At 62.6% G+C, this 26,740-nt stretch overlaps 1 protein-coding gene across 2 annotated transcripts in view; it reads left to right on the top strand.

Annotated features, from left to right (window-relative positions):
• KCNQ1 (potassium voltage-gated channel subfamily Q member 1) overlaps window positions 1–26,740 on the top strand; it is a 237,163-nt gene that overhangs the window by 180,748 nt on the left and 29,675 nt on the right. For both annotated transcript variants that reach the window (XM_053658159.1, XM_037156325.2), the window contains exons 12-15: window positions 36–111; window positions 1,942–2,036; window positions 2,709–2,755; window positions 3,491–3,552. In XM_053658159.1, coding sequence (XP_053514134.1) covers window positions 36–111; window positions 1,942–2,036; window positions 2,709–2,755; window positions 3,491–3,552 — 280 coding nt within the window. The remainder of the gene's footprint in view (window positions 1–35; window positions 112–1,941; window positions 2,037–2,708; window positions 2,756–3,490; window positions 3,553–26,740) is intronic.

The raw sequence follows: 26,740 nt of genomic DNA, 5'->3' as shown, positions 1-26,740 counted from the left end.
GCAAGCAAACGTGCTTCTCTCTGTCCCCCATGCAGGCTGCGGGAGCACCACCGGGCCACCATCAAGGTCATCCGGCGCATGCAGTACTTTGTGGCCAAGAAGAAATTCCAGGTGGGTCCTGTGCCAAGCCCTCGGCCTTTGCCCATCCCGAGAGCCCCTCTCCCAGCCGTCATGGCAACGGCTTCACTGTCCCTCCCGGAGACGCCAGCCCAGAGCCAGGGGCTCACTCACCCCTCCCCTGGTTGATAGGCGCATGGTGTGGGTGGGACTCAGGGAGGGGGCCGATTGGCCCACGTCACCTGGGCAGGAGTTGGGGTCCCTCCCTCCCCCACCCTGTATGAGGCAGAGCAGAGGGGAGGCCGGTGCCCCGGGTGGTGGCCTGCCTTCTCGGGGAGAGGTGGGGTCTCCTTGGCTTCCCGCCACTCGTGGGTGGGAGTCTGCAGCAGCCCCTCTGCCCCCCGAGCCTGAGGCCCTCAGAGAAGGCTGGTGGGTGGCGGCCTCAGCCCCACTCCTTCTGCTGTGGGGACTGTGCTTGGTCTGAGGAGGGGACCCAGCTCGGCCCACACTCTGAGGACAGGCCGACGTAGGGACAGGGACCCACGGAGCGGTCACTCCCTTTCCAGAAGGCCTGACCACAGGCAGACAGTGCCAGGGTTCTGCCAGGGTTCTCCCAGGGTTCGCTTGGGTGCCCACGTGACCTGCAGGCCGTGGCCCGTGCCCTCCCGGCAGTCTGGGAGGCCAGAGCCAGGACTTGCCCTGTGTAGGCCGGGCCCGCACCTCCCTGGGCTCCGCACCCACGTGCCTCTGCCCTCCCGGCCCTGACAGGCACAACGCAGGCCAACTCCATGCCCGCCGGGGAACGGCTCAGACCCCAGGGTGAGCCCGGCCACCACCGCTCTGGCTCTGGTGGCGTGGCTGGACAGGACTCCCTGACCTTTCTCACCTGCCTCCCTGTTTCATCCCACTGCCTCCCCTGCTGACCAGCTCGAGACAGGGCTCAGTCCCACATGACAGAAGAGGCGGGCTGGGCTCAGCATCCCCCTGGCACAGAGGGAACAGCGGGGCTGGGACCCAGCCCCGACCCTCCAGGGCATCTGAACCTGTTCCCTGTCCCGCCTGAGCCGAGCCGGCCTGACCACGCTCTGCCGAGCTCCGGCCAGGGCCGGGCCCTCCCTCGGACCGCCGGTGCCCACGCCCGCAGCCCTCCTAGAGGCGCCCGTGACCGGCACGTTCCTGTGGCCGAAGGTGGCCTGGGCGGTCAAACTCCTGCTTGGCCGGCCCCCTGCCACCGGGGTTGCCCCTGGGGAAGGGGACCCCGTGGGGCCTGCAGTGGCGCTGACCTCACAGGCAGCCTCCGTCCCTCTGCCGTCCCTTCTGGGGTTGGACCTGGGCCCCGGGTGCACGTTCGGGCTCAAAGCTGGTGCACTAGAGTCGCCCGCCTGAGCCCTGTGCCTGCCGTGGGAGTGTCCCCAAGAGCCCGGTGCCCCTGTCGCCAAGAGCGGGCCCTGTGCTCCAAGGCTTTCCCCTGGGGTCCCCTCTGCCCTTTGTTGGAGGCTGCCTGGGAGGGGTGCATGGCCGGCCACGTCCCTTCTGAGGACAGTGGGTGTGCCTGCCAGCGAGTGGGTTGGGGGTCAGCTTGAGGCCCAACCGCTTAAGGCCCGCGCAGCCGGCACATGGTGGTCTCACTGCCCTCTGGACTCTGGGCTAGGCCAGCTCTCCCAGCTGGGTGAGAAGGGGACCTGGTGGCCTGGAAGGGGAGGACGCATGGGCAGGCCAGCTGCTGGCCCAGGGCCACCCAGCCCCCGGCAGCCGAGCCGGGCCGCGGAGCCCCTGGGGATGATGCAGGAGCCCACTGTCCCCCCACATGGGCGCCCACCCCTCCACGCTGTGCGGAGCCCGTGGGGCACAGCTCAGGGAGTGACTGGTGTCTCCCGGCCTCAGCAAGCGCGGAAGCCCTACGACGTGCGGGACGTCATCGAGCAGTACTCCCAGGGCCACCTCAACCTCATGGTGCGCATCAAGGAGCTGCAGAGAAGGTGCGCACAGCCCCGGGGGCGGGGCCGGGGGCACAGGGAAGGGGCACAAGGGGACCAAGGGGACGGGGACCTCCGCTCCTCTCCCGCTTCGACTCACAGCTGCAGGGCACTTCATGGCCAGCCCACCCGCTCCGAGCAAGGCACAGGGACCACCCTGGGGCCTCTCCACCCTGGCCCCACGCTCTGGCTTCTGACTTGAAGCCTGGAGACATGTTCGCAGGGAGGCGGCGTGGTCCTTGGGGCCAGCACAGGCTCAGACCAACGGTGCCTCCACGGTGGGCTGGCCTGGGCCCGAGATCCGTGGGTCATGGGTACAGTTGAGAGAAAGCGCTGGTCCTCACCCCACGCCAGGGGCGAGGGCTGCCCTGCCACCTCTCCCACTGGGACACAAAGGCTGCCCAGCTCAGGGACCCAGCCTCGCCCTGGAAGGCCCCCCATCCCCCACCGCAGGCCTGCCTTCTGGGGTGTGTCGAGGGGCCTGTACACAGCAGCCTCAAACACTGGGCGATCCTGGGACCCACCCTGCCCAGGGAGGGAGTGGAAGGGAACTGCCCGACCTCGGAGACCCCAGCCCCATGGGAAACGCAGGCCTCTGGGGCCAGGGAGGCAGCGGGGGGCAGCCCCAGCGGCGGCGCCCAGGCCAAGCACGAGCTGATACCCATCTCCCCGCAGGTTGGACCAGTCCATCGGGAAGCCCTCCCTCTTCGTCTCTGCCTCAGGTGGGTGTCCACGCCATGGTGCCCTGGGGGTGGCGGCCCTGCAGAACCAGGTCCCACCTCTTCCCCAAGTCAGAGCGGGCCCGGGGTCTCCACAGTGAGGGACAGAAGCAAAGGCCAGAGAGAGGGTCAGAGGCCCCCACCCATTCCATTTGAGCGGCTTCACACCCGCCTCACAGATGAATTTTCAGTGGGTGTGAGGACCACGCGGGTCCCTTCTGGTGGTCTCCTCGGAGGAAGACCTGGGGGGCATCTCCCTCTGGGGTGCGTGGCCAGCCTCCCACCCCATTGATGGCTCCAGGGGCCATCAATGGCAGCCAGCTGGGTGTCGACTCCTCGCACCCCTGGACTGGGCTGTCACCCCCAGGGAGGGCAGGGCGAGGCGGGGGTGGCCTCCACCACAGCCGAACAGGGGCCGGGATGGCGGGGGGCGAAGGGGGGCGGGCGTCGGCACTGAGCTAGGCCCGTGCTGCCCGGGGGGTGGGCCGTCCCGTTACGCACAGTGGGCCCCGGGGGTTCGAAGGTTGCAGGCCCGGGGGAGCGCAGCAGGGCTGCAGCTGCGGCCGGTCCCCACCACGCCCCACCTCGCTGCACCCCCACCGTCCGTACCCCTGCACCCCAGTGCTTTCCACCTGAAGCACTGGCCACAGAAGCACTTTGATAAGTTTGCGGGATCTGGCCAGTCCGCCCTGAGCCCCACACCAGCCTCGTCCCCTGACCGGGTGCTCTGCCCCACAGAGAAGAGCAAGGACCGCGGCAGCAACACCGTCGGCGCCCGCCTGAGCCGCGTGGAAGACAAGGTAGGCGCGGCGGGTCCGGGCCCGGCACACTGCCCCTGGCGGCTGTTGTCGGGGGCCCGTGCACCATGCCCACACGGCAGTCGCTCACACTCCAGCCGCGTCCCGAGTCGTGTGAGGGCGTGCAGGGCGTGGAAGGTGCAGCAGGAGTGTGTCAACTCCCGCCCTCTCCCGCTGCTGTGCTCAGTGCGGACACACCCCACTAGGGTCTCCCTGCCTGGGGCTCATGTCCACCCCTCCCCCTGGCTGGGCATCGGCCCCATGGGCAGAGGCCTGTCAAAGGCCAGCCAGGCCGCGTCCCTGACCTCTGGCAAGTGGCAGCTGGCGCCCACAGGCCCCCCCACACTCTGGACTGGTTCGGGGCATCAGGGATGTGTCAGGCGGGGAAGAGGGGCCCTGCGTGGGGTCCTGACTGCGCCGGAAGGTGTGGGGTGTCAGCCGAGGCCCTAGTGGGCCCCAGGATGCCCCTCCCCACGGCCCCTCCCAGGTGGCCCTGGGAGCCAAGGGAGGTCTGGGGAGCAGCAGGGCGCCCTCCAAAGTCTCTGCAGCTCGGAGTGGACGGTTATCTTGCTGAGCTGCTCGTGGGGCTACTCGGGCTTTATCTGAAGTAGCCGGAGGCTAAAAATAGAGGAGCTTCAGTCGGGCGGGGCACCGTGTCTGGGCTTCCCTGGCGACGCATGGCTCCGGCCCACATTCACGGCCCACCCCGCCCGGGTCCCAGCTGGCCCAGTGAGATCAGGACGAGAGGGAGGTGTAGGGGACCGGTTTGTCTTGGGAGGACCATTGTCCAGGTGCCTGCTGGGCTGCGTGGTGCTCCCGCCCTCGGTCAGCACTGGCCTGAGCAGCACCGGGCCCCTTCTCGCGGGCGGACGGCCCAGCGGGACACGTCCCTCTCTGGCAGCATGGGAAGGAGACTGGGACACTGAAGCCCACCCTGGCCACCTCCCCCAGCCCCGGAGCAGCCCTGGGACAGGCCTCGCCTCCCATCTTCCAGAGACTCCTGTCCCTCTCTACCACCCCCCGCCCCGCCCCGTCGGGGACTTCCTATGGCTCTGCCCACCCACGGCTTCTCAGGACAGATGGGAGGGGGGAGCCTGGTGTCCCGGAAGGTGACAGTGGGTGGGCTGCCGTGTCCCTCCACAGGCGGGAAGAGCAGCCAGCTGGGGCTCTGAGAGCCCGGACATAGCCCGCAGTGGGCCGAGGTCCCTGTGGCGCACCGCGGTGGGGCCACCTGCCCACCTTTCTACAGACTGGGACAGCAAAGGCAAAGCCCCCAGAGCCCCAGTGCCTGGGGACCAGGTTTGGGAGCAAAGCCCCCAAAGCCGCAGGCTGCCAGGCTCTGCACCCGGGAGAGTTTGGGGGGCTGGACTCTGGGACATCCGCGCGCATGGCGCTGGGGAAACCGGCCCGCACCGATCCCATCGTCCTGTGCTGCCACAGAAGTGGGGTCCCACGCCCCGGTCTCGGGACGGCAAGCAGGGCCACGCCGCCCGCTGCACCTCGGCCCTGCTGTCTGTACAGCTGGGCCCAGGGCGGAGGTCACAGTGGGCAGCAGTCAGCTCAGCCTGTCCAGCCCCTCCCCTGCGCTGGCCAGTGGCCCCTTTGGGGACAGACCCTGGGAAAGGGCCTCGTCAGGCCCAGAGGGCGGAGTGGCACGTCCTGGGCCCCCGTCATCGCACTTATCGCTGCCGCCATCGGGGCCATAAACAACCTCCGCGCAATCCTGCTGACTGCGGGAAGTTGGGGCAGGAAATCCAGCAGCCGCCCGGCCCTCGCAGGCCCGGCAGGCCTGCAGCGGTGGCCGAGCCCGCCGGCCGTCCACCCCAGCCAGAGCCCCCGTGCCGGCCCACCCCCGCCCGGCTGGCCGGGGGCCGGAAGGGAGCCGGGCCCTGGCGGTGGGAGCGGAGGCTCCAGCCCTCGGCTGCTTCCTCCTCAGCACAGGCCCCGGGCCCCGACGGAGTCCCATCCCTGTCCGGCTCTCTCAGGGCAAGGGCCTCAGAGAGGGGTGGACAAGGGCCCTTGGGGCACATGGTCCCCACTCTCAAGAGCAGGTCATTCTGCGGGTCAGGGGTTACCAGGGAGGACCAACTTGGCTCGCTCAGGGACACCTCAGTTTCCCTGCAAGAAGCCCCTTTTCCTTATGTGCGGGCCATTGTTCACATGGGAGAGGAGGGTCCTCTGCTCCAACTCAGAAGTCCCGCCCCCTTCAGGATGCATTTCTTCCTGGGGCCCCTTGCCCTCCATCCCCAGCCTGGCCTCTGTCCCGGCTGGCCTCACTCTGGGGGGAGGGGGAAGCAGAAACGGCACCCTCCAGCCTGCACCGTCGGGACCCCCCTGCAGACGCTGGAGCCGTCCCTGCCCGGCCCCCCCCCCCCCCCCCCCGTGGTTGTGAAGGGACAGCTGTGGCCCACTCTTTGCTTCTGTTTAGAAATCAGCGGTTGCCTCGTGCTCTTCCCATCGCCTTCTCTGCTCTGGGAAGGATTCTCGCTTGCCCCAGTAAACCCTCTTTGCCAGGAGGAGAAACCGAGGCTCAGGAAGGTTGAGCCGTTGCCCAAGGTCGCACACAGCAGGTTCTGTGTGAGCTGGTCCCTCAGGGACCAGAGACAGGGAGAGAGCAGAAACCAGAAACATGGGGGTCTGTTCGAAAAGTGACGGGGGCTAGGCTTGGAAGCAGGGCTGTCTGAGGGCTCGGGTGGCCCAGAGATGCCGACAGCGGGCAGGCGCCGGGCCGGGCCCTGGGACAGAGTCCTGGCCCCGCTACTTGCCCCAGCCTGGGCCCTCCAGCCCCTTCCTGGTCAGGCTGCTGGCTGGGCAGGCAGGCGCCCCGGCCCCCCAGAAGGCTGCTGGGGCCCCCCCTCCCCCTGTGCACATTCTTAGCCGGCCCCCAGGACCTGCTGCGGTGTTTACGTTGAGCCCTGTTTATTTTGCAAGCTCAGCTCCGAGCTGCTCTTGCTGGTATGAGGAGCTCGGTGGGCGGGGCGGGTCTCTTTCTTCTCCGTTTCTGCCGGAAATGTTCTGGCTCAGAGCCGGACACAGGGAGTCCTGAGTTTCCAGGCCCCGGTTCAGAGGTGGGTGGGCAGCCCCCCCCCCCCCCCCCCCCCCCAGCGCTCCTTCCACCATCTTCTGGCCAGGAATGTTCTCCACCCTGGGACCACCACCACCCGCGTGGTACTGGACCGTACCCCTCGGACCGTACCCCTCGGACCAGGCAGGCCCCGTGACCCACAACTCAATCCCTCCTTCCGCCAGACCCCAAACCAGACCCCAAGCCATGTAATCTCAGCAATTTCCCTGCCCGCCCCCGCCCGCGCCCCAGCTCATCCCGCAGGCAGCCCCAAACCGCCCTGCTGAGTGCAGGCCTTATCACCCCCTGCTTGGGTTATTTTTCCAGACATCTCTGTGGTCTGTGGCCTCGCCCCGCCCCCCAAATCCTTCACATTGTATATTATTTCTTAAACACGACTGAAACCCGCTTGCTAATGTTGTCTTTGGAATTTTTGTGTCAATATTTACATGAGATATTGTGCATACATAACAGAATGTTTCTTTCTGGTACGCACCGCCTTGGGGTACTGAAGGTATGTGAGCCTGGCCGGATGAGCTGAGAAGTGTTTCCTACCTTTCTGTGTTCTGGAACATTCCAGACTTTTTCCCCCCCTTAGGAGCTGGGCGACACAGGGTGGTCAAGGCACCCAGGGCTGGTGTTTTCTGTGCGGGAAGGTTTTTTATTCTGGGGCTACGGCGGGAGCCCTTGCGGGGAGGCTCCGCCCCGCCTCTCCTTCGTCACCGTGACAAGTTGTGCGTCCCAGGAGTTCACACATGTCGCCTTAGTGTTCACACTTACTGGCACTTAACATTCGCCTGGTCAGTGGGTGGGCCCCTTCCTCGCGCCCAAGATTGTTTATTGGGGCCATAACTTGTTTTCCTGTTGGTCAAACTGGCCAGGTATTTGCCCATTTTATTATTTTCTTTTTCAAAAAAAATCCTTATCAAGCATATGTTTATCGATTTCAGAGAGAGTGGGGGAGAGAGGGAGGGACATCAGTGTGAGAGACATGGATCTGTTGCCTCCCATACAAGCCCTGACCGGGATCAAAGCAGCAACCCAGGTGTGTGCCCTGACCGGGACTCGAACCCACAACCTTTTGGTGTGCAGGACGACACTTCGGCTGAACCACCCAGCCCACGCAACTTTATTAATGTTCTCAACGACCCGTCGCTCCTGTTGAAGGTTTCCTTCATTTCGTTCCTTCCCTTTGTCTTCTTCCTGCCGTGTATTCGGCCTCGAGATACTGTCCTCCCCCTGGCTTCTCAGGTGGGGCAGTCGCCGCTGCTCGGCCTTCCAGGTGCCCGAGGCCCGCACGTGGGAGGGACGCGTTCCCACCGCGCACCCCGCCGGCCGCACCCACTCCGGTCTCCATCACAGAGTATTTGCTTCCTGTGTCCGTTCACCTGGGGGTGTCTCCGACCCCATTCCGACCGAGCCCCCGACTCTCCCAGGAGCTATTTCCCAGAACAGTCGTTGTTGGTGGTGAGATGGAGCCAAGGGCTCTCTGGTGTGCCCGGTGCCGTCGGAGGGAGGGGTCCTGGGCAGCAATGGCAGTGTCGTGGCCCAGTGTGTGGTCAGTTTGGCTGAAGGCACCTCCTGTGCTGGAAGGCCGCGCATGCACCAGCCCCGTCAGTGCGTCTGGAGAAGCTGGCCGCCAGTTCGGCGAAACGGCATCCTCGCCGGAATGCTTTGGCCAGCTTGCTCTGTCAAACTCCCGGCGCTCGCTGAGAATGTGCCTGGTTTCCCTCGCACTTCAGTCCGGTTTGGCTTGGTGTGTTTCTAGAGCCGATGGTGAGGGGATCGGTGTGGACGGCGCAAAGCACTTCTTTATCTCAGGTCACCTCTCTCCCTTTATAATGGTCCATTATCACTGCTATGCAAATAATTTTATTTGTACTGTTTTCCAAGCTTTATTGGGGTGTAATTCATGCCATAAAGTTTATGTAATTAATGCCATAAAATTCACCTAATGTAAATGCACAACAAATTTCAGTAAATGCCTAGTTTGCAAACACAACCAAACCTAAGTTAGAGAACGTGCTCAGTCAGCACCCCCTCCCGCAAGTCCCCCAACCCCCTCTGCAGTCCTGGCCCGTCGGGGGTCTGTGCATTCTGTCTCAGCATCCTCACATTTCTCTAAAGCTGGAAATGCGCCTTTTCTGGATGTTTTTCCTGTAAATGGCATCCAACGAGGGGCCGTGTTTGTGTTGGGCTTTTCTCACACGGGCGGGCGGGCGGGCAGGGTGGCAGTCGTGGTGCCCCGCACGCACGCCCCCCGCTCCGCAGAGCTGAATGGCGCTCTGTGGTCGGGCCGTGCTGCGTGGCCTGCGGCCCACTGATGGACTGTTCCCGGTTTGGGCCCTTTGTGGGCTCCGCCACTGTGGGCCTTTGTCTGCGAGCGTCTGTGTGGACGTCATGTTTGCGTCTCTGGGTTAGGTGCCTGCGCATGGAGACAACGGCCGGCCGACGTGATGTGTTTGTGTGTTTAACTCGCTAAAAAAAGTCTCCACTGTTTTCCAAGGGCCCGCACCATCTTGAGTCCCCGCCAGCCGCGCCGTCCGGGGGGCCGCTCACTCCACCTCCGCACCAGTGCAGGAGCGGTGGCCTGCCTTGTGTTCCTCGCTCCGAGTGTGTAAGGGTATCTCATTGTGGGCTCGATTTGCATTTCCCTAATCACTAATGATGTTGAGCAACTTTTCATGTGCTTATTAGCCATTCATAGCCTTCTTTAGTGAAATGTTGATTCAACTCTCTGGCTGATTTTGTAATTAAGCAGTTGGTTCTGTTGTCCTGTTGTAGGGTTTGTTGATGGGTCTGGATGGAGTCCTTTATCAGATCCATGACTTGCAAATATCCCCTCCCATTCTGGGGCTGTCTTTTCATTTACTGAAATCATGTCTGCTAAGACACAAAAGTTTTAAATGTTAATGAAGTCCAATTTATCTTTTCTTGTATGGCTCTGCCTTTAATGCTGTATCGAAGACCCCTGCCTAGTCCAAGGTCATGAATGTTTTCTTCTAGAAGGTTTATGGCTTTAACTCTTATATTTACTGTGATTGACTTGGAGTTAATTCTGGGGGGGTGTATGAGGTAAAATCTAAGTTCTTTTTTTTTTTCTGGCTTATGGGCATCAGCAGCCTGCACGCCCTTTGTGGAAGCGCCTGTCCTCCCCTCCATCACTGTGGCCCCTTTGTCAAAAACCAACTGAGCATAAACACGGGGATTTCTCTCGGAACCCTCAGTGGCGCTCCATAAGCCTGTCCTTAAACTCACACCACGCCAACTTCACTGGGGCAGCTTCACAGGCAGGGCGAGGTGCGGGGGTGCGGGCTCCCCAGTTTTGTTCGCTCCCGACTTGGCTGGCCCATCCTACAGCCTGTGAATTTTCATATGCATTTTAGAATCACCTTGTCAGTTTCTACACACACACACACACACACACACACACACACACAAAGCCTGCAGGGACTTCAAGGATTGGCTTGGGTGTAGAAATAAATCCACGGGGAAGACACTGACTTCTCTCACGCCGAGTCTCCCCACTCATGAACACGGTCAGCCCCCCCTGCACTTGCTCCACTCTGGCGTGGTCCGGCCATGCTTCATGGTTTTCAGTGTGAAAATCTCACACATCTTTCACTGACCATACCCTTAAATATTTTATGATTTTGTTTTGTTTTTTTAATTGTTTCTTACTAGTATATAAAAATACAATGACTTTTTTATATCGAGCTTCCAAACTCTGACTTGGCTGTTAATCAATTCTGGTAAATTTTATTGTTATTGTCATTAATGCCTTAAGATTGCTTACATATATAAGATCTCGGATGTGAGTGAAGACAGTTTTCATTTTTGGCTTCCAACCCGGATGCCTTTAATTTCTTCTTCTTCTTTTCCTAATGACACCGGCCTGGACTTCCAGTGCAACGTTGAGTAGGAGTGGTCGGGGGAAATGTCACAGAGAGCACACTCCCCCACCCCAGCGGTGTCAGAGTCTCATCACACACGGGTGGCGGGCTTCCTCGATGCCCACCCACATCCTCACAGACGGGCTCGCGGTCTTTAATCCTTGTTCCATTAACACAGTTCCATGCGTCGACTGACTGGACCGAGGGGCACGACCGCGCGCATGTATTGCTGGTTTCGGTTTGTGAAGCATGTTCGAGTGTCTGTTCAGAAAGGGTGTTAAGTCTGTCGTTTTCCCGTGGGTTTTTTCTGATTTTGGTGTCTTTTTAGTCCTAGGCACATTTTAGGTGACTTCCGTAAACACTACACGGTCGGGGTTTTAATTATTTAATGCACTTGCACTCGGTGTGATCTCCAAGAACTTTGGGCTGATTTCTAGCGGTACAGTCTGTACTTTCCATTTGTACTAAACAATTTTTAATCCTCGCCCGAGGACACGTTTACTGATTTGAGAGAACTATCGATCGGTTGCCTCCCATACATTGCCCCAACCAGGGATCAAAGCCACAGCCTTTTGGGGTACAAGAGGACACTCCAGCAGAGCCGCCCGGCCAGACTTTTTAACGTTTATTTTGCTCCCCTTTCTTCCCTCTTGTTGGATTAGTGATTACTTCTCATGCTGTCCCTTCTCCTACTGGTTTGGAAGCTACACAGTCTATTGCCGTTTTGGAGAGGTTGATAATCTAGAACATTCTAAATGGACACCTAGCAGAATTCATAGCTCTCTGAACCCACATCTGTAATAAAATAGGGACCTTAAAACACCTCGGCTTTGTCCCCACTCCTGCCGACATACGGGCTGTGCCGTCCTATATCTGAGTTCAGTCCTATTTGGTTTTAACCCCGCGGTTCATAATCAGTATTGTCTGTGCAATTGGTATGTGTTTGCCTCTTTGGTCTCGGTTTATTTTCCTCTCAGAACTTACACCTTGGCTCGTTTCTGGCTGAAATTGGCCATTCGGATTTTCTTCAGCAGAAATCAGAATCTCTCAGATATAAATGACTTTTTTTTTTTACTGGCGTTCTTCATATTTCCACCAGGTCTAACACTCCCTTAGCCCCTTGAAGTCTCCCACCTGGCACCGGACTCCACTGTCACCACCGGTGAAGGACAGCGGTGAAGACAGGTGGTGGCTGTGGGGAAGGCTGCTCGGGTGGGCTTGCCCTTGACCACGTGGGCGGGGAGCGCCTTCCGCCCCCTCTGCCTGCCACTCAGCGAGCTCCCTCTGCCCGAGTCGGGCTTCTCTCAGCCAGTCTCTTCAGATTTTCCTTCTGAAGGACGTCACCTCCTTCTGGAATCGTCATCAGGACCGTGGTGGCCCATCTCCATGCCCCCCGTGTCCAGATCGCCCTGCTTTTTGAAATGGCCGTGTTTCTCTGCGCTGCGTTCTGGATGGTGCCATCCGATCCATCTTCCAGTTCCCCGGTTACTTCTTCAGCTGCGTCTAATCTGTTGTTAAGTCTCTCTGCACCGTTTTAAACTTTCGGTTTTTCTACTTATGGAAATTCTATTTTGTTCTTATTCATACTGGATAGTTACTTTTTTGGTATCTTGCTCTCCCCTTGAATATTGAAACTTTAAAAACTGTTTTGACACAAAACGCGCACGGCCGTTTTGTAGCTGGTGCTGGCTCCTCCTGGGGTCTGCGGGCCGGTGCATCTGCTTGTTGTCTGTTGCGGATTTCTTCTGCTGTCGTTCACGAAGTTTCACCCCCTTGGAGGGTTTTCTTTTTCAGTCGTAAGTCCGTGTACATTAAAACTGGTGGGTGGAAATGCTGGCAGCCGGGGCGGTGATGGCGTGACCCTCCCCCCAGAGGGTCCCTGTCCCCTTGTCCCTGCTCCTGGGAGCACTGCCAGCTGCGCCTGCAGCCCAGGGGGCGGTGTTACCCCCCTGCCCCGGTGGTGTACGTGTGGGCCTCCAGCCAGACGGGACCCGTTTGTGGACACGACCCCTCAGGACAGGTGTGGCTCCGCTCCTCCTAGTGCAAGGTGGCGTTCCGTCCAGACTCTGCGGGGCTGGGTGCCTTCTCATCATCCTCGCAGTGAAGCCCCAGCCAGCGCTCCGCAGAGTCCTGCTGGGAGACTCACCACCCGGGCAGGCCTGGGCCTGGATACCTGGCCGCCCCTCGTCCAGGAGGCGATGACAACCACGCTCAAGTTCACTCAGTTCGCCAAATGTCCTCGGGGCCCCTCTCTGCTCTGTGGGCTTGTCTCACTTGGGCTGTGTGCCCACCCTCTGACCCCGCTTGTTCCCTGGTTAGCTCGTCACTGCAGGGGAAGAGTGAGAACTCTGAAGGTGAGACATGGCGGGGACAGCCGGGGTTTCATGGTGGCTGGGCCCCAGGCCCCTAAACTGGTCCCTGACCCTTCCATGTTTCATCTCGCCGTGGAACAGGGAGCTGCAGAAGCATCTTGTTCACGCTGGTCCCGTGGGTCTCAGTCTCCAGCGGGTCTCCTGCTGGGACTCCAGGGCTCCAGGCCGGGCCACCAGCAGGAAGGAACCCCCCACTAACTTGTGCTGAAGCCAGCCGGCCTGCTTCAGTGGGGACGCTCTAGACCAGGGGCCCGCAAACGGTGGCCCATGGACCAAACTGGGCCCAACCTGTTATCACACTTAAAATTAAACAGGCAGAAGAACGGGCTGCAGAGGCGGCACGTGACCCCCCACACCCATGATATTTACCGTCCGACCCTTTCAGAAACTTTCCGACCCCTGACCCCGGCCGAGGGTTGTGATAGAAACACAACAGCCGCCACGGGTGTGATTTAAAGTTTTCTAAGAGCCGCATTTTTTAAAAGGGTCAAAGTCGTTGTGTAATAATATAGTTTATTTAACCCAGTAACAGATTGAAGATATGACCGTTGCAGTAGGTAACCAGTATTTTAGAATTTGTCGGGATGCCCAACACTTGCCGCAAAAGCCTGCGTGCTTTGCGGTTTGGAGGCCAGGTTTGCATGTGAGCCGCCGGGTCTGCAGCACAGCGTTGAGACCTTCAGTGTCACAAGGCGGCTCTCACACCTGACTCACTGCAGAAATAAAGTTTCCCAGCGGCTGAATCAGGGGTCTGTATTTGAATGCGAATCTGTTAACATCAAACCAAATTAAAATTCAGGCCCTCAGTCTCACGCGCCACATTTCAAGTGCTCGGGATACACGGCTCCGGGACGGGGCAGGTTTCGCCGGTACGTCCTCAACAGCGGGGGTGCGAGTGGTCCCGGCGTCCGACCTGGATGGGGGTCGACGAGGGAGGCTGGGTGGGGGAGCAGCATCTTACAGACTGACACCCCCCACTCCCCCAACAGGACTAGTCCTTGGGGGACCCCCATGCCCCAGAACCTCCCCTGAATTCCCTCCCTTGAGCCCCCCAGCCCATGCCCCACACCTCCCAAGACCTGTCCCCCTGGAATTCTCATTCTTACACCACATCTGTCTCCCACCAGCCTCAGATTCCCCCGCGTGGGTTCTCAGGAGTCTGTGGGAGCAGCAGCATTAGCCGTGGAGGGCTGCATTTCTGGCCCCCCCAACCACCCCCCCAGCACCAGGCCACCTTGAACTTTATCGAGCACGTCACCCCCAGCCTGGGCTGCTTGCAGCAGAAAGTTGGGTTACCTCAATCAGCCACCATGGGCCCTGCTCCCCAGCTTCCCGCCCCTCTGCCCAGCCCCCCACTTTCCTCTGCCCCCCCAACACTCCTCTCTTTGCTGGTGAGCTGCTCTTGAGCGACAAGCCCGTAAACAGGCGAAGGCGCGGGGCTCTGCCCGATCCAAGGGCTCCCTTCAGAAGCCGACATTAGTCGCTATTCTGGGAACTGGTTATTTTAAGGTTCGTGTATTTTTTCTTTCCTGAGGAGCCGGCTTGGTGGATGGCGAGGTCCCGAGGAGCTGGCTCTTCAGTCAAACCACACAAGTCCTGTTTTGTCTGGGTTTCGAAGATAAACCTATAATGAAAGCGTCGCTTGACAGGAACGCCACCTCCCCCGCTCCTGGCGAGGTGGGCAGGCCTGCCGGGGAGCCCCCACACCCTGCGAGCGCCCAGGAGGCCACAGGGCCCCCTCGAGGGGCTGCCTCGCTGCCAGAGGGAGACTGCGGTCAAGCCCCAGGGATCTGAGTGGCTCCAGACCCTGGGGCCGCTGTGCCTGACGCAGTCACGGCCACGGTAGCCCCCACAGGCCCAGCCTGGAGCCCAGCTCAGGGGGCATCTTTCCACCACCGGCCCAGCTCCGGCCAGCAGCACTGTGGGAAGACACCACCCTCACCGGTGGCCAGCGGGATGCACACTGACGTCCGAGTGTGAGAAAGTGGCCCTACCCCGTGCTGGCACGGATGCGGGGACACAGTCACTCTTACCCGTCGCTGGTGGGAACGTGCGTGGCTGTGCCCACAGAGCTCTGGAGAGGAGTCTGGCAACATCTGCGTGTCACCATCAACCATACGCGTGCCCGGGCGCACCCTCCCTCTGGGGCGCAGCCCTGCGGGTTTCGGGCCCCTCTCCCCCACCCCCCCAACCGACTGACCTTGTGACCTGCACCTCTCCCCTGAGGGGCTCCGAGGGCCCCTCTTCTGCCTCTGTCACTGTCCCTTGTCTGCTGAGCCCACGCAGCCCAGCTGGCTCCCTTCTACCACCTCTGCAACTTTCCAAACTCCTCTCATAATTTGGAAAAAGAAAAAGATACTTGTGAGCAGGCGCGGACTCCACCCGGGTGCGGGACTCAGGCAGCCCCACAGCGACCACCGTCGGCTGCTCTGGGGGCAACTTGTCGAGCTGCTCGTTAACAGACCTGAGATGCGAAGAACGGGATCCCAGGTTTACGAAAACCATGCCCACGCCTCCTGCTCAGGTCCTGGGCCCTGCCTGTGTCAGCCGGGGTCCCACCAGGATTCATTCGCCCTCTGTCTCGCCAGCCTACGGCCCCCTCTCTCTGGGGTCCCTCCCCAGGCTCTGGGCTCACCCAGCACCCACCACTCAGGTCTTGGTCATTGGTCTGAGCCTCCTTCCCCTGAGGCCCTCTCTGGGCCAAGATGGGGACACTGATGTTTGGAACGAGGCCCACTCCTAGGCTTGTAGACCAACCAGGCTCTTAACTTCTGCAGCCCAGAAACAATGCACATATTCCTTCTGCTCACCCCATTGGTGAGAATGAGTCACGTGGCCCCTACCCAGAGGAGTCTGGGGGATGTAGTCCTGGCGGGACCTCCATTTTCCAACAACCCAACAGGAGGTGTGGAAAGCTTTGGAGTATCCCTGTGATAGGATGTCTGTCTGTCCACCCATGTGCTTCCAGAGGCAGAGGCCTGGCCACCTGACTGTGAGGTGGCCTCTGCTGCCACCCTGTTCTCACCCACCCGTAACTCACTTCTGCGGCCCTTTCCAAGATCCCACGTCAGTGGCCAGCCATCGGGGGCTGAGTGTGGCCCCGCAGGCGCCCTAGAACAACAGCCTGGCACCCAAGGGGCCCATGTGCTTATGGTTCTGTGGGTCAGGGACATGGGGGCTCCTAGGGGGAGAGGCCTGGGAGGACACCCATGTCTGTCTGTCTCGCATGGCTGTCTGGCCCAGCAGGGGCTGGCACAAAGGGGACAGACAGGGTGACAGGAGGAGGCTGTGAGCAGCCGTAGGGCCAGCAGTGCCATCTGAGCCCTCCTCCCTCGTCCCCACGGTCCAGGTGACAGGGCTGGAGCTGGGTTCTCCCGCCACCAGGCTGGGCGGCCTCTGCGGGGAGCCGCTCACTGAGGTCTGAGATGTGGGTGACCCGTCACAGCGGGGGTGTCAGGGTGGCCCAAAGGCAGACACGTCCCCGTCACCCCACATGTCTAAGTTCTGCAAGGGACTGTAAAACCCTGCTCCCGCCTGCCTCGGGGACTCTGTTCCCCCCAAGCCTGAAATGAGGGCATTGGGCAGGTGGCCTCCGAGGGACCTGCAGGCATTCTGGACCCTTCCATCCATTAAGGGGACACCCTCAGGCCCCTGTGGTGTCAGGAGGTTGCGCTGCCAAGAGGCCCCAGTTGCGGGAGGCAGGTCGGAGCCGAGGCTGAGCCGGAGCTGAAACCTGGAGCTGGCCTCAGGGCAGCGTGCCCGGCGGGGCCTCCTGACGTGCTGGCCGGAGACAGGAAGGTTGGCCTCAGTGCGCGCTCACCCCTCCCTGGCGCCGGGCCAGCCGCCGCGGACCCCCACCCCCAGCGGCGGCACGCAAGGCAGGGCCTCCCAGGGAGAAACACTGAATGCTGAAGCTCTGCCTGGCCCCACTGTGAAACCCCGCACAGGCCGCCTGCGTCCAGCCTCAGTTTCCCCAGATGCACGCTGCCCTCCTGTGTGTTCCCCCCCCCCCTGGGAGGGGTTTTTCCCTCTGCACCCCTCCCCCTCTCCTGGGCGTTTCTCTCCCAGTCTGTCTGGGTGACAGTCCCCACAACGAGGCCTCCCCTGAATGGCTCTATTTATAGGCCAGAAAGGAAGCTTACATTTTTTAAAATTGAGCTCAAAGTCCGTGTCAGCGTCTGTGGGAGGCCCGCGCGCGCGCGGGCAGCGGGCCAGGCGGGCACTGGTGCGTGCGTCCCCCGCGCGGGTGCGCGCACGCCGCGCTGCCCGGGGACCTGCGGCCTCGGGGGCGGGGACCCAGTGAGTCCAGGGCCTGCCCAAGGCGGCCCGGCCTGGTCTCTGCGGCGAACCCTGCCCGGCCGCCTTGGCCAACCTCAGAAAAACATGTATTTTGATCAAAATGCGCCCTTTTTTCAACTTGTCACCCTGCGGGTCAGGGCACAGCCTGCCCCTGGCCAGCGCTGCTGCATATTAAGCAGTGGCTTGATCGCCACCAAAAATAGACGTCCCAGCCCAGAGGCAGGGCCGAGGGAGGGGACCAGCTGGGAGGGGCAGCTGGCCCAGGCCCGGCAGTAGGACTCTGGGCACTGCAGGCCCTGCAGGAGGCAGCGGGGACTGGGGGCCACCTCACCCCCGCCCAGGGTCCCCAGGGCTGGGCTGGGGGCAGCCGCCAAGGTGGCCCTGGGGGATGGGGTGGGAGTGCAGCCCTCGCCCGCCCGGTGCTGGGCGGCAGGTGGATGCCAGCAGGTCCGCAGCCGCAAAGCCACGCTGGGCGAGCGGGGCGGGGTGGGGGACTGCGCCCCGCGGCCCGGGGTCCACAGCCCGGCCTTCGCCCCGCGGTGCCGCGTCCCCAAGATGGCCGCCGCCGGGAGCTGGACGCGACCCACCGGCCGCGCCGCTGCTGTTTATTCTGTCGAGCAGCGAGCTTGTCGTTGCCCAGGTTCCGAGCGCTCCAGAGGCAGATGGAAATTTTTGTGGATTAAACCCGGGGCCGAGGCGCGCTGGGCTGTTTGGGTTGGCAGCGTGTTCCCTCCCCACCCCGTTCCTCATCCGCTGCTCCCCGCCCTAGTCACCACCGGGGCCTCCATTCATGCCTCCACGCGGGTCCCCTCCTCCACCGCGGCGCTCGGCCTGGAGGAGGCCGCTCGAACCGCTCCCCCGGGTCTGGAAGAGGCTGCAGTAGGAGGGAGAGCTGACTGGCAAGGCTTGTGCCACAAACGGGGGCCCCTCTGAACCCCAGATCCTCGTCTGTGAGATGGGAGCCTGCAGGAGAACCAGGCCAGCAGCATACAGGGCGCGCCTATGGGCCCGAACCCCAGGGAAATGCCCAGAATGGAGGCTCCATCACGGGCCCCCTCTCAGGAGGGCAGGAAGGGCCCAGGGTAGAATGAGGGGCAAGGCCTTCCACTGAGCTCCCACTGCGTCCCGGCAGGATGGGGGGCTTCGGAAGGGAGGCTGTGCTGGTCTACAGGAAGGATCTCGGGGAGCAAGGGAGTGAGGCAGGTGGGTGTATGGGAGCAGGTTCGGGCAGAGAGCACAGCAAGTGCGAAGGCCCTGGGGTAGGACCGCCTGATTGTCCAGGTAGCTGCTGACCAGCAGCATGGCCAGAGGTATGGATGAAGGGGGAGCCCAGGAGTAGGAGCGGACAAGCCACTGGCCCTGGGAGACACTGGAGGGACTGAGACGTCACTTGGAGCAGGGTGGGGCCTCAGGCTGAGGAAGACCTTGCTCGGGCTCTGTAGCTGCATGAATCTGGCAGGCAGAGAACAGACCGAGAGGGGGGAGCATGGCTGCAGGGGCACCTGGGGCTCCGTGCCCACCCCTCATACCCCTCCCACCCCTCCCTGCTCCCTGCTCAATGCTGCCCCATCCGGGGTGCAGGTTGGGCGGCCACACAGCTCCCTCTGCTCCCTGCCGGCCGGGAGCTGCAGGCCAGGGTTCCCATATAAAGAGCCATCTGTGTGGGCAGTGAGGTGGCCAGCTGGCCTGCTACCACACAGGGACCCACCCAGGTCCCCCTGCAGCCACGCAGGACCCGCCCACCCCCTCAGTCCGACCACTGGTGGGGGCACCTCAGGGTGATGTGAGGCCTTGGCCCAAGGTGCCAACGCCCAGAAGCCCCCTGTTACCCGGTCACTCCTGGTCCCCCAGAACGGGAGTCGCGCTGGAAGCAGGGATGGGATTAGACCAGGGCAGGGCCGCACCGCAGCACATGGGATCTGCCTCACAGGCACCCGCCTGGGGTCCACCCGGGCCCTCTTGGCCGGCTCCCTGGGTCTCAGTTCCAAGGTTCCTGACGGAGCCTTGACAAGAGGGCCACATCCCACAACCAGGGTGGAAGTTACCTGCATAGGCACCATGGGGGTGTCCCCCAGCCCTGCGCCTTCCCAGATCCATGGGTGCCCTACGCAGTGGGGTCCTTCTGGCCTGGACAGAAGGAGCAGGAGTCATGGGAGTCGAGATCTAGGGAGCGCGGGACGGTCTCCTTCTACAACACGGCAGGCGCTCGCCTGCAGCCATGGGCACCAGCTGTGGCCCATGGGAGCGGACGGCTGGTCCCTGCCCCTGGGACCACACTGCCCAGCACGGAGGGGAGGACGAACTCGGAGGCAGGGGCCTGGAGCGGACCTGGTGGGGACGAGGTGGAGGGTGGGTGGGGTGGAGGAGCAGTGCTAGGCCTGGAGGGTGTCCTAGGAGCCAGAGACAGGCCTGTCCCAGTCCCCACATGTGCCCCATTTCTGCGCAGGCACAGCCCATGCCACCGAACATAGGTAACGGTGGCGGGGTGACGGGGCTCCCCTCTCTGCGCCGACAGAGGCAGCCTGTGTCCCCTGTAAATGTCTCTGTGTTGAGGGAGCGGGTCCTGGCCCGGGCCCGGACCCCCGAGGGCCAGCGAGGGGGAGCAGGACCCGTGGGGACAGACTTGGCAGCACGGGGCCAGTGGCAACCGGTGGCAAACCGTCCCCATGGGGCCACGGTGTGTGGGGTGCTGCTCCCGCCTCACCGGGACTGTCTCCAGCCGCCGGGATTCACAAGGATCCTCCCACCGCTCCGATGGCCTGGTGCAGGGAGGGCCAGCAGTGTGTTGACCCCACCCCCTGCTGCCCCGTGACAGCCAGCCAGGGACAGGCCACAGTGGGCCGACAGGTCTCACTGCAAATGAGCACCCACCTCCTGCGTCCCCCCCAGGTGGGCAGGCATCCGGGAGCACAGCCAGTGCTGGGGGCCACCTCCCTGGCTTGCCTTAGATTCGGCTCCAGGTGCCACTGGCCCCCAGCCTCTAGGTCCCCAAAGGCCCCCGACAGCACCCCTGGCCGTGTCCACCTCACCAGCGGCCTCCTTCCTGGGGCCCGAGGGTCCTGTCCCCGTGAGCCTCCTACTGCCCACGTATGTGTTGAAGGTTCCCTGTCTGGGTGGCAGGGCCCACGCAGCCGTCGGAGCGGGGCCCAGCGCCCCACTGGGCACGTGGCACTTTCTACACCCCAAGCCCCTGCCTGTGCTGCGCCCGCCTCTGAACACGAGTGTGTGCAAGGGGGAAGGTGGGGGCTCCGGGCGCCCGAGGGGGCTAGAGAGTCTGTCCTGACTGTGTCTGTCTTTCGTCACCATCAGAAGGGGTCTCAGGGAAGGCTCCTCCATCCCACCTGTGGGCCAGGCTCGCTACCAACACCGTGGGGACAGCCCAGGCCCGAGCTCACCTGCCTGGTCACCCAGCAAGGCCCCCGCACAGCCGCCTCCGCACACTTGCCACTCTCGGGGGCCCCCTTGCCAGCCAGGGTCACCCTAAAAATAGCCTCGGAGAGTTTGCCACCGCAGCAGGGCCTTGTATACGAATTCGTCAGAAACAGGGAAACGATGCTGAATTCCCTCAAAAAAAACGCGCCCACTCCATTTCCTCATTAACATAATTGCAAACAGAACGAATCTTTCCTGATTTCATGTAAACAACAGCTTGAAATCGTTTATAATCCTTGCAGGTATCAAATTAAGTTCTTACTTATGGTCTGGAAATTAATTACCCTTACAGCGAGACAAATGTGAAAACTGTGTATTTTTGACAAGAAAATTAAGCAGCTATTGGGGAAAATGTAACCTAATCGTCACAGAGAAAATTGTTTATAAATTGGTCGCGTTGTTTGAACTCTCGCCTCCGCAGCCCGGGGCCCGGTTGATTTGTACGAGGGTGTTTGCCTGATTTGGGGCTGGTTCGGGCTGATTATTGGGGTAACATCAGGGGAAGCGGCCAGCAGGGCCAAGGACGGGGCAGGGAGGAGGGGCGGAGGGCCTTCCCTGTGAAGGATGGTGACAGCGCAGGGACGCAGGCCGGGACCCCAGATCTGGGCAGCTCTTCCCTGGCCAATGACCCCGAAATGGGACCTGGACAGGGGTAGGACCCAGCGGGAAGGCTCCAGGTAGAGGGGACAGCCAGTGCCAAGGTCCTGGGGCAGGAACAGGTCTGGAGCAGGAGGAGGGGTGAGTGAGGGACCCGTGGGGACCGGCGGGGCCGGGCCGCCAGGGCGGTAGTTCTGGGTGGCGGTCCGTGGTGGACTCGGAGGTCGCGCGCAGTCAGGTGCGGGCGAGCCTGTCTATGAACGTGGCAGAGTGTGTTCTAGGGGGTGGTGCACCCACAAATATCCCGGCTGAGCTGGAGCCGTGGCGCCCTCACTGCCATCCGGTTCTGGCAGACGCCTCCCGCTCCGGCTCCCCTGGGGCTCGGCCTCATCTCCCGGGAGCGGAATCCCCGGGGCCATGGCAGGAACACTCACGAGAAAGAAATCCCCATGGTCAGACCTGTACAGAGTGGGGGTGAGCCCCCCATCATGGGAGATGGTTAAGCAGAGGCCAGCTGACCCTTGGCAGGCTGTGCGGAGGGCTCCAAGTGTCCACTGAGGGGAGTGGCCATGGGTGGGTGTGACCTCCGCACCTGCCTTTCGGAGCTCCAAGGGCCCTGTGCCCCTGCTTCTGGCAGAACCTGGGCACTCCCGGCAGTGGCCCCTCAGCCTCGCCCCCTCCGATGTCACACATGGCCCCGGAAGGGGGACAGGGGCTCTGGAGTCGGACGCACTGCTGACAGAGAGCCCCCGGGACCTGCAGCGTGAGTGGACACAGCCACCGAGCCCTGCGAACACAGCAGGCCGATGGGGTGGGCATGGGCTGCTGAGGCCGCTCTGTGCCTCGGTTTCCCCAGCCCTGCAGTGTGAGCAGGAGAGCATCCCGGGCTTCTGCAGGGTTGGGGGTGCTCCGCGTAGCTCCCCAGAGCTGGTACGTAGCATCCACCAGGGACGCCTGGTGACCACGCTTTTCTGTGTTTGGGACAACTCAGCTGTGGCCGCCGCTGAGGGGGAGGGTCAGCCTGCCTGACCTCGCCCGGCTCTGAGCATGGGATAGGCCCGAGGAGGGGAGCCCGCTGCAGACGCTCACTCTGCAGGATTTTCCAGAACAGGGGAGGCCAGGAATTAGGAAGGCTTCCAGGGTAGGAGCTGGTTTTGAGGAGGCCTGGGTCCTGCCGGCACTGGCGAAGGGCGGAGACGGGCCGCGTACATGGCCGCTGGACGCCCGCTCATGGCCGAGATGGGGCAGGGTTGGCCGGAGATCAGGAGGCAGCTCGGGGCCCTCCTGCGCTCTGGAGGCCGGGGCTCCTTCCCTCCTGGGCGGCTCCCCGAGTCTCCTGGTGCAAAGGGCTCAGGCGGCGAGCCCTGCCCGGCTTCCCCGGGGCACCCCCACAGCCCTGGCGCCACGTCCCGGCCCGCAGCTCCCCATCTCACTCGCTCACTCCCAGCCTGTGCTCCCAGTCAGCACAGGCCACGGTGACACAGCACCACACACGAGGCGGCCTAGATGGCGGCCGAAGTCCAAGGCCGAGTTGCCCATGGGGCTGGGGGGTGGTGGGCCCACTTCCTGGCTTGCCAACGGCCATCCCTCCCCGTGTCCTCTGGCGGCTGCTTCTCTGTGCACGGTGGGGAGAGCCCACATGTCTCCCCTTCTTCCTGTGAGGACGGGTGCTGGGGACCAGGCCCCGCCTGAGACCTCATGGGCCTTCCTCATCTCCCCGAAGGCCCCCTCTCCGAACTCTGCCGTGGCAGGGTTGCGGCTCAGTGTGGGGGTTTGGAGGGACACAGGGCAGTCTGGTACCTCCATCCCCTGCCAGGGCGCCCAAGCGTGAAGCCCAGCCCTCCACAGGCTCCCCCCACACACACTTCCTGCGAGGTCCTGGGGCAAGAGGTAGGTGTGGGAGAGGAGAGCTGGGGACGTGGCGTGCCCTGGCCCCTCAGGGCCACGCCAGTCTCCGAGTCAGGGCACACCAGACCGTGACGGCTGGTCTGCGCAGGCTCTGGGCTGAGCCACCACGGGCAGCGTACCGGCCCCCGAAGGCTGGGCCCCCGGGCAGATCTGCACAGAGGGGCCGCAGCAGAGGCTGGGCTTTGTTTCACTTCCATGGCGGGGGGGGGGGGGGGCAGGGGAGCATCCCACATTCTCTGAGACTGGAGGTGAATTTACCCCCATGGTGCTGGTGGTAGCGGATCCGTCACCTTGGTCTCGTCTTCCCTCCCCTGTGGCCAGCTGGGGACGGTGAGGCCCAGTCTCTCCCAGTCCCTGTCCTCAGCCCCGTCAAGCCCACCTGGTCTGGCCCCAGGGGGCAGAGCGGCACTGGGGTCAGGCTGCACTCACTGCTCCCCTCCTGGTCTCTCTCCTGCCCTCTCTCCTGCCCTCTTGTCCCCATCAATTTCGCCCCATCAGCCCCCCACCCCCACTGCCCCGAGGGACTTGGAGTGCCCCTTTGCCAGCCACTGGCTCCTTCCACTAATCCCACAGCCCCCAGGGCCACCTGGAGTTGCCTGCTCCAGCCTCCTGGCAGGCGCCATCCATGCCGAGCCTGGGCAGGGCTGGCGCACGGGTGGGCCACCCGAAAGGACCAGAATGAAGGCCACGGGCAGAGAGAATGGCCATTGTGACCAAGTGGGGCAGACCGGGAGCTGTGTCCGCCATCTCAGATCCGCCATGTCTGTGCCAGGGGCTGCTGAGTCCCCGACAGCCAGGAACTGGTCCAAAGTTTTGGGGGCAGCAGGGCGGGGCGTCTTTCCCGTCCAGGGAGAACGCAAGTTGTACCCCAAGGAGGCTGAGCCACTCCGTGCCCAGCCTTGCGATGCTCCGCCTGTCTCAGCTCAGGCCTCCCAGGATGTCACCAGGCAAGAGGGGAATGGTGACCCAGGGGGCTCCGGGGCCACCAGCTCCTCAGTGGCATGGCTACAGCAGGTGCCCAGGCGCCTGTCTGGGAACCGCACACCCGCCGCCCGGGCAGACGGACCACGGCCCGGGTGGCTCGGGGCCAGAGCAGAGAGGCCCTGCCCCACGGAACCCTGGGGGTCAGAAGCACATGGGCTGGCCTGAGGGTCAGTTTTTAGGTTCCTGTTAGGGGTTTCTAACTTCATGGTGTGGTTCCGGAGCACCGACCGAGGAATCAAGAGAGGAGGGCAGTTCTGCTACTTCTCGGGGGAAACGGCTGAGCCACGGGGTTGCCCTGCTGGACGCAGAAAGACAAGCCGCTCAGACACGGCCAGGCCCTGAGACCGGGAAGACCAGTCCCGCGCCGGCCAGAGCATGCAGGGCTTCCCCCAAAGCTGGTGCTGCTGCTCTTCCTGCTGTCCGTGGTGGGGGATGGGGGCCCCGGCCACGCAGCTGCTGGACGTCGGGGATGGGGTCTGTCCCCGGGCTACCTGGTGCCACCCAGCACATGTCCAACCAGGGAGAGGAGATGGGTGCTGATACCAGCTACGTAGCGGGAAACTGCCGTGGGGGTTGCAGCCAGGACACGGCAACATTCCGGAGGCGATCGGGCCCTTGGTGTGGGAAGACTGGGAAGAGCGTATGCGTAGCTGGCGGTCTTGGTTCCCAGTGAGTTCCTGCCACTGGGCAGCAGTCACCATGGCCCCTGGCTGCAGTGTGTCAGGCTGAGCCCGGCTCCGAGCCTGCCCACCCCGGCCGCCCACGCTGAGGGAGGTGGTTTTCAGAGTGTGCAGGAAGTCTCCAGATCTCAGAGAGAAGCACCGGGAGGCAAAGCCCCGAAAGACGGTTCACAAGAGAAAAGCCACCAAGTCTGAGAAGGAGCCTCACTCCTTCCCTCCTCTGAGCCTGTCGGTCTGATCCGGCCCTCAGACTGTGTTTGTAAATAAAGTTTTATTAGGATAGTCTCGTCCACTCGGGTGCAATCTGCTTTCACCCGCAAAGGCAGAGGCCCACGGTGCCGAAAGCGCTTATCACTCGGCCCTTTACAGAAACGTTTTCAGACCCTCGCTCTAAGAATTTGAGCGGAGAGACCCACGGTCAGCAGGCAAACAGGGTGCGTGTGCCGTGGCCCTCGCCGGGGTGGAGCAGGTCTCTGCCCGAGCCCGCCCTTCCAGAAAGTGCCCCGATGACCCGTGTCGAGAGAATTAAGAACCGCTCCTCTCCCTGCGACCCCGTGACCCTCCTGCCAGAAATCTGTCTCTGAAAACACCTCGGACTTGGTGCACGAGTCAGTTAATCACAGCCTTATTTACGACAGCGAGAAAGTGGAATACAGACCGCACAACCCACGGGTGCGGGGTGCGGGTGGTGGTCCTACTCGGAGGGACAGTGCTGCAGCTTACAGTGACCCGGGGCGGTGCCCACTGGGCAAGGGTGTGCGTGTGCGAGTGTCCCCAGGCAGCGAGAGCACCGAGGCGTCATGGCCGCCCCTCTGTCTGCAGTGGACTTAGAATGTGTCTTTCAGGAGATTTTCAAGAGATGGGGAGGGAAGGAGGGAGACTTTGAGGCCCCCCAGAAGGACGCCAACACGCCTGGCCTCGTCCCCGTGTGGGCCACCTGCTGTGCCGTCCCAGCCATGGGAGGCCACATGGGGCCATGCCCGTGGCCAAGGCCATGGCCGAGCCTTGCTGCCTCATCCGGGAAGGGCACGTGGCCCACACCAGGCTGTGAGAACTGGGACCCACGTGTCCCTTGCCCCGGCGCTGCTGAGTGGCCACACACCGGGCGGCTGCCTGCTCTGTCCACTGAGCAGTGAGTGGCACCTGGTTTCATGAGCCATCGGGGTCACCAGGCTTTCTTGGGGGGGGCACTGCAGCCCGCTGGCTGAGGTGGGGCAGGACCCTCTGATCACATGGGCCCCCAGGCCCAGCCTCCCATCGCCCCCATCGTCCCTCTGTGGGCGCCGTCAGCAGCCATGAGCACATCCGGGCTCGGGGACACCCTCCGAGGGGTCCCCTCAGGTCAAGTCAGGGTCTGTCTGCAGGCAGGACCGCCCTCCCCACCTCTATTCTGTGTCCAAGAGGCTGACGCTACCCCCTACCCCAAAACAGGGTAAGAGCCCACCCGGCTCGAAGTCTCTGCAAGGCCTTCGGCCCGTCTGGTCTGGGCACCAGCCTGCCTTTCAGAGATGAGCGGCCGGCCCCAGAGCGGAGGGGCCGTGCCCTCAGTGGCGGCTGGGCTGGGGGTGGCGAGGCTGAGCCTGGGGGGGGCCTCCCTGCAGCCCCAAGGCGCCGCCGCACCCTGAAGCCCCGGGGTGGAGGGTGCAGGGAGTCTCGGCTCTTTCTGAAGGCGCCAACATTTCCTCCTCGCCGAACAGAGTAAATGGGACAATTGAGGGGGGCAGTTTTCAAATTGCTGCTTTAACCCGCTTGGAAGTCTGCTAATTACTCTCTCGAGGGAAGAAATGCAGGTTCATTATTATAATGAGCTTTGGGCAAAATGTTTCATCGAGTCTGACAAGCCACAGCGGCCTCTCGAGAGTCCTTGCTCTCAAAGGCCCCCCCACCCAACGCAGAGCTAATTGGCGGGGTCTTCTCGCCCCCGTGCTGTCTGTGTGCCGCTCTGAGTCCTTCGTGCAGAGC

The sequence above is a fragment of the Artibeus jamaicensis genome, unplaced genomic scaffold, assembly GCF_021234435.1.
Source record: "Artibeus jamaicensis isolate MK-2021 breed Jamaican fruit bat unplaced genomic scaffold, CSHL_Jam_final scaffold_537, whole genome shotgun sequence".
In the NCBI taxonomy this organism is placed as follows: Eukaryota; Metazoa; Chordata; class Mammalia; order Chiroptera; family Phyllostomidae; genus Artibeus; species Artibeus jamaicensis.
Note: the sequence above shows the minus strand (reverse complement) of the source record. Positions and strands in the feature narration are given on the sequence as shown.